Here is a 6,953-nt window from a genome sequence, read left to right as displayed (position 1 = left end):
TTTAATCACCTTCCTCCTAACCCCACCTCTGTCTCTACCTGATCTTTTGCTGCTTCTTTGGAGTTTTTGTCCATCCCTCTGCATCTTCAGTCCCCAAAACATCCCACTCCTGCATCTGTTTCTCAAGCCTCCAAAGTTTGGGCTTCTCCACCTTCTGGAAAGATCAAAATAAATACTGATGCGACATGGGATGAACAATCTCTTCCTTGTGGTCTTGCAGCACTCGCTCAAGATGCTTCGGGAAACCTCATTGGCGGGATTGCCATAAGCTCTTATGCTTCCTCTTCTCTGGCTGCTGAGGCCCAGGCTATCGACCTTGGCCTTCATCTAACCTCCTCCCTCTCCCTTTCTTCTTTTCAACTTGAATCAGATTCACTGATCCTGAATTCAGCTCTTTTGAATCCTTTATCTACGGTTGATTGGTCTGCTACGCATCTAGTTTCTCGGATTCGAGACTGAAGTGGCCACTTTGGCCATGTAAACTGTCTCTGGTCCAGTAGAGATGCCAATGCTGCTGCTGATCTTATAGCTTCTATTGCAAAGTGCAGGGTGTCTCGGAAGATTGGTGGTCTAATCCTCCTCTCTCCCTAATGTGTATTCTTCTTTTTTATGCTTCTATTGACCCTTCCTGAAGTCTGTTTAATCACTATGCCAATAATGCCTTCAGACGACAGAAAACTTGTTTTATGTCGTCTGACATGTTTCAAGTTTTTTAGACGACATAATAAACTAATTGTGTTGTCTGAATAACATGAAAATCCATACTAGTTCATTTTTTCCAACTTTGAAAAATTCAGACAACAGATAACTGTTGTATGAATAAACCAATAAATTTATGTTGTCTGAGTTTCATACTTATCATTGTGTGTCCAAAAACTTTTTTTGTTACAACGCAAATTGATGCCCTAGCAAGCCCGTGTTTTTGCCACACTTGGTCAAAAACTCAAAACATCAAAAACACAATTTCTCGCGCCTAACTCTATCTCGAGTTCTCGACCCAGCAGCAACCCAGAGCAACAAACCCAGCAGCAATCCAATTTATAAAACAGACTCTCTCTCTCTCTCTCTCTCTCTCTCTCTCTCTCTTTGAAGCCTTCAGCTTTGATCTTTTTCATTCTGGATCTAATTCATAGCCGCTTAATCTCGAGGCCCCGATCTATCGTCAGCTGAGGTTACATGTTGCTCGGGTTTTGGCAAATTAAAAACCCAAGCTTGAGCCCTTCGATCTCTCTTCGTGAAACCCTAAAATCCCATTCCTAGATGCCAAGTTCTCTGCTAGTTTAGTTCCTATCGAATCTATGCCTTATCATCTCCGGCAGAAGTTGCCGCTTCCTAAATACGAACCCTACTTTTGGTCACATGCAAATAAGGGCACTTTTCTATTCTCATTGCAGAGAATTGGTATCCAAGATTATGAATTTCCTGCAACGAAGGTAAGGTTTTCAATCAACATCTCAATTTGCCCAGATAAATTCTTTATCAGTAATCTCTTATTTAGATTCCATCCCTTTGTTGTTTAAGTTTACAACTTTGCCATTAATGTTGTGGATTTTAGTTTCCAAACGAAATCCCAGATCCATGTTAGTCAAAGTTCTAGGGTATTTGAGTTTGAGTGATGGAAGCCTGGTGGTACTTTGCTTTTCATTCTGAATTTGAGTGATTAAAAGCTGGTACTTTGCATTTCATTGCTGGCTTGAAGCTTACATGACGATGGCATGCTACATGTAGCCAAATACACCTCAAAATAAATTCTCTTTAAATGGAAATTTCTGATCAAAATTTCAGAAGAACTTTTCCCAGAATTTGGGTGCTGACAATAATAAGACACAGCTATTAGAATTTAACTCTTAACCTTTATTTGGATGTTCCATGCCATACTATGGTAATTTGTTTCATTAGAAGAAGGTTCATATCTTTCTGTTGGGCATAAGATAGTGTTATTCATATATTTCTCTCCTTCTGATAGTATTGGTATTATTCCTCAGGTACTATGACTTGAAGGTTGGGAATGGAACTAAGGCAGTGACAGGATCCCGGGTTGCAGTACGGTTGTGATCAAGTTAAATTTCAATATTTTGAGTATATATGATCAATACTGTCTCCAAGAATATGCCAATACCAAGTGTTATTAGATATCACATATTACTAAGCTTCCATACTTGACTAGATACCAAATGAACCTTTGAGACATTCCCAGTAGGACCTCACTATGCTCGTACCTAGTTGTCTGCTCAAGTATTCTCTCTTCCGATGTGTTACTTGGCTGCCTTTTAGGTCTATCTTCTAGATTCTTCCTATCTTCTTTTTACACTGTTTTACGAATGGCACTAATTGATACTTTGTACTATTATCCGATTCCATCTACCATGATATAGACATTCTGAGAAGTAAGAAGCCCTCACAAATCTTCTGGGATTAGAGTTGTTCATTAGCTGCATCCTCAAAAATCAACTAAGCATGTAATGGATACATTCTGTCATAGATTTTAAAGTAAACTTGACCTCAGATAAGGTTGCTTAAACACATAATTAGAGTCTTTCAAATTACCAAAAATCTATGAGTAATTCAAGAGTCTTTCAAATTACCAAATATTTATATGAGTAATTCAAGTACGATGAATGCAATTTAACTATGCATCTTTGTTTGCAGGTTCATTATGTTGCAAAGTGGAAGGGTATCACTTTCATGACAAGTAGACAAGGACTTGGTGTTGGTGGAGGAATGGTAAGGATAGATTGGTGCTGCTCTTCACTTGTATATTTAGTACTATAGGTCATTCTGACAGTAATTTCAATTGCTGTCACTCTCCTCTTAAACGACAATTTAGGAACCAACCAATTTTATGCTCATAGAATTTAGTTCCCAGAATAACTATCTAGACCATAAACTGCATTACTATGTAGCAAAACAGTTCTGATTAGTAAAATTTCAGAAAGAAAAAAAAAATTATTTCTTACATTAAGCATTCACATGCATACTAATGTTTTCTTTATATGATGAGTCACCGCTCGTTAACTGAATCTCATTGATCCTCACACATTGAACTCTTTGAGAAAAATTGTATTGATTACTCGGACTGTTCAATTGTCTACATGGATCATTTATTTGAGATTTTCGCATCTTAGTTTTTAGTTGGAAGTGTGTAATGTGTATTATATTGATTATACGATAGAAGAAGAATTTCTATCAACAGAGTCCATGCAGTATGCACTAACCATTGTTTTAGTGTAATGTGCATGTATGTTTGTGTGTGTTTCTAAATCTTTTAGCTAATGTGCATATGCTTGTATGCTGCAGTCATACGGATTTGATGTAGGCCAATCTGAGAAGGGATCAGTCCTCAAGGGGTTAGATATTGGTGTAAAAGGCATGCGGGTAGGAGGCCCAGTGAGATCTGTTTTTGGCATATAAAGTTTCATTGCTATGTTCTGAAGCAATGTTGCAGCATAAATTGAGTTTATACTTTGCAGAAGAGGTCACAAGTTCCTACATTATCATTTTGGCGTTTAGTATTAAGCCATCTATGTGGATTTATGTAAAGACTAATTAATAGAGTCTGAATTTCAGACATCTGATGTATATTTGTTCCTCTCTCACTGTGTAAGAGTTTTAGAGTTGTTGTGGTAATAATTGTTCAAGGTGTTGGACATCTTTTTGTTCTCTATGATACTCGTCATGAAAGTGAAATCACTTGAACAACTGAAATGACAGCTACTTCTTTTCTTAATTTTTTATTTTCTTATTATGTATTATAAGTATCCCTTTGGGTCCCAATAATTTATCAACTGTTTGATTTAGATTCTTTGTTCCTCAGCGATTGCTTATAGTTCCTCCTGAGCTGGCATATGGAAGCAAAGGAGTCCAAGAAATCCCTCCAAATGCAACAATAGAGGTAACAGAACTTTATGGATGCTTTTCTCTTTTCCTCTTCCAGGCTTTTTATGCGAACTTAAGTGCATTCAATGCTTAAATTTCTTAACTCAAACATCCATGATTAGCAGATGCTTAGTCTCCTGATGTTATTTCAAAGTTAGCATTTTAGTATTAGGTTATATATATTTCCTAAAGGCATATAGGTATGCATGATCTGGAGGATGAGCTGAAACTTAGTTTTTAAGTCTTACTATTTGTTTCTTTGTGGGAGCAGGGCATATTTTATTCCCCATGGAGCTGATCCAATCCCAACAGTTGATTGGAGATAATCCATCACCCATGAAGTTGCTACCTCTAACTCCCAGTCCCATAGGCTTACCATCAACAAGTATTCTGCTTTTGAAACAGCTGGGAAGCTTCCATGGGTAATACCCTTTCTTGTAAACTTAATATATAAACAAAATTGATCACATAGTGCAGTCAAGTAGTTGTTAGTTTCTAGATTGCTTCATGACCTTCTCTGTTGTATTAGCATCCATTTTAATAAATTGATAAGCTTTTGGAATTGATAATCTTTTGGTTGGGAGTCGGGACTTGTGAGTGATTAGGTTTCTTTTAATCTCTTATAAAATTGTAGTCTAAGCAGTCATGGATAGGTGCCAACTTTTTTTGGACTTCTGCAGAAACTGCCCCGCAGCACAGCTCTCTTTGGTATTTGTTTTACCCTACTTAATGATCTTCAAATATACTGAAATTTTGACATGTTTCTGTTTTGTTAGTTAACAAAGGATCTGGAAAGTTTCATTTTATTCCGAAGCAAAGTGAATTTTCGGTGATTCTTCCAAATTTGGTCTGCATTTGGGAAAGTTCCAGCATTTTTAATGTATCCTCTGATTTTTTGTTGAGATTTGAACTCCTAATTGAATCATTTATCTTCTGGTTTTTATGTATATTGAATTATGCATTTCAAATGGTTGTTTCAAAACTGATTTCATGTCAATTGGACTTGCAATGAATTTTTGGTGAATTTTTAAGTTGACCATGCTGCTGAGAATTTTTTTTTTATATGACTCCCGCAGTTCAGTCAGATTATGTTCATCTTTTTCCTTGCTGTCCTAAATCCGAATTCCATGAAAATTCAGTATGTTCTACCTTAACATGTTTACTATGAGTTTGCAAAAGTTCAAGTTCATGGCTGTAGAAATGGACTTTAATAAATTCCCAAAGCTAAGTTGTTCATGCCTTAACATTCCAGTTCACTTATGTCTCCCTTTTGATGTGTGATGCAGATTGCTTTGACTCTTTCGTGTTGATTTTACTGGGAGAGGAGAGCTTGCAGATCGCCATGTCAATTCCATATATATATATATATGGTAGATTGCTTTGGAGTAATATTACTCTATAATTATTTGTTTTTGGGTTAGAAGTGGTCTAGTTTTGCTTGGTGTTCTCTTAAATTATGTTCTGAATTGGCTTCAAGCCTTTTGACTTTGATGATATAACAAGCCTTTTGTATTGTTCCAAAATGAATGATGTTCATATGGTTAGCAATCAACACAAGATTACAACATATGTTGTCTCAACATGAAAATGAACAACTAAATCGTACCAAAATCTATTGTTTCTTGTTATATCAAACAACAGAAGTAACAAGTTATTTATATTTCAAATGTGCTTCAAACAACAGAAGAGTGAGTTTCTGACCTCAATCAAACTATAGTACTATACAACTACATGATTACATATAGTTATTTTGTCTATCAGACAACATAAATACTTAAAACTGTGGTTGGAATACAAGACAAACGACATAAAAATAAAGTCTTAAAACTATTTAGACGACAGATGAGCATAATTTACCCAGTTATAAGTGATTTTCAAACAACAATTAAATGTCTTCAAAAATGCATTCAGACAATAGATTGTCAAACAAGCCTTTATTTTGGTAACTTCAGACAACATATAGATGTGTTCTTATTTATTTTCAGACAACAGAAGTTTTATTAAAACTGTAGTTTGTAATTCATTTGAACAACATTAATGTGTCGTAACCACAGAAAGTCCCAAATCCTTCAATGTTGGAATACAAGACAAACGACATAAAAATAAAGTCTTAAAACTATTTAGACGACAGATGAGCATAATTTACCCAGTTATAAGTGATTTTCAAACAACAATTAAATGTCTTCAAAAATGCATTCAGACAATAGATTGTCAAACAAGCCTTTATTTTGGTAACTTCAGACAACATATAGATGTGTTCTTATTTATTTTCAGACAACAGAAGTTTTATTAAAACTGTAGTTTGTAATTCATTTGAACAACATTAATGTGTCGTAACCACAGAAAGTCCCAAATCCTTCAATGTTGGGTTGTTCAGACGACAGAGCCTTGCAAAACTTCTGTTGTCTGAGTGAGAAGAGACGACGGAGGATATCTGTTGTCTGATGCCATAAGAGACGGCAGCTGGATACACAACAAATAATTTACATATCAGACGACAGATGATATCTGTCGTCTGAAGGCATTATTGGCATAGTGAATTTCTGTTCCTTCTTTGCTTCTGTTGTAAGTATCTGCCTTTCGGCTTTTGCAATGGAAGTTTTCTTTACCAAAAAAAAAACTTGTAATACATAGCTGAAAATGAAAGCTACGCGACCAGCAGGAGACTTTTTCAAATCATTGGTTGGTAATCTTATTATTGAATGTTCATCACTTTTTCATATTGATGAAGTTGACAATATAATGAGAAGAAATAGAGAGTTGATAATTGTGCATGTCAACTCTTCAACTGTGAGGACAGCTGTATTATTCTTCATTGTGGGAAAGAAATTGATTAGAGATTGGTATGCATGCAACTACAAATATGACTAGCTGAGTTGGGTGTACTGGTGGACAATCTTGGCCATTATTTGTGGTGTTTGGCGGGTATGATATTTTTGAAGGTCAGCTAGTTGACTACTCTGGAAGCTCTCTTATTAATATCGAATATTTGATATGGTTTGAGACTTCTAACATGATTTTTCTTTTTGTATTCAATTGCTACTGCCAATTGGAAGTCAACCAGAATAATATCGAAG

The 6,953-nt window shown here is 35.7% G+C and overlaps 1 protein-coding gene across 11 annotated transcripts; it reads left to right on the top strand.

Annotated features, from left to right (window-relative positions):
* The first annotated feature begins 935 nt into the window (after positions 1 to 935).
* Positions 936 to 5,403, top strand: LOC133724336 (peptidyl-prolyl cis-trans isomerase FKBP16-4, chloroplastic-like). 11 transcript variants are annotated; one of them, XM_062151037.1, is made up of 9 exons: positions 936 to 1,433; positions 1,986 to 2,043; positions 2,650 to 2,724; positions 3,298 to 3,375; positions 3,815 to 3,892; positions 4,148 to 4,298; positions 4,511 to 4,584; positions 4,953 to 5,014; positions 5,163 to 5,403. In XM_062151037.1, the coding sequence occupies exons 1-6, from the start codon at positions 1,360 to 1,362 to the stop codon at positions 4,172 to 4,174; spliced, it is 390 nt and encodes a 129-aa protein (XP_062007021.1). In that variant the 5' UTR covers positions 936 to 1,359; the 3' UTR covers positions 4,175 to 4,298; positions 4,511 to 4,584; positions 4,953 to 5,014; positions 5,163 to 5,403. The 11 variants fall into 11 exon arrangements, 8 of the variants coding, with proteins under 8 accessions (XP_062007021.1, XP_062007017.1, XP_062007020.1 ...); XM_062151033.1 differs by having other exon boundaries at positions 4,511 to 4,723; XM_062151036.1 differs by lacking the exon at positions 4,511 to 4,584.
* Positions 5,404 to 6,953: the final 1,550 nt, after the last annotated feature.

Source organism: Rosa rugosa, chromosome 1, assembly GCF_958449725.1.
Source record: "Rosa rugosa chromosome 1, drRosRugo1.1, whole genome shotgun sequence".
Classification (NCBI taxonomy): Eukaryota; Viridiplantae; Streptophyta; class Magnoliopsida; order Rosales; family Rosaceae; genus Rosa; species Rosa rugosa.
This window is presented reverse-complemented; position numbering and strand designations above follow the sequence as displayed.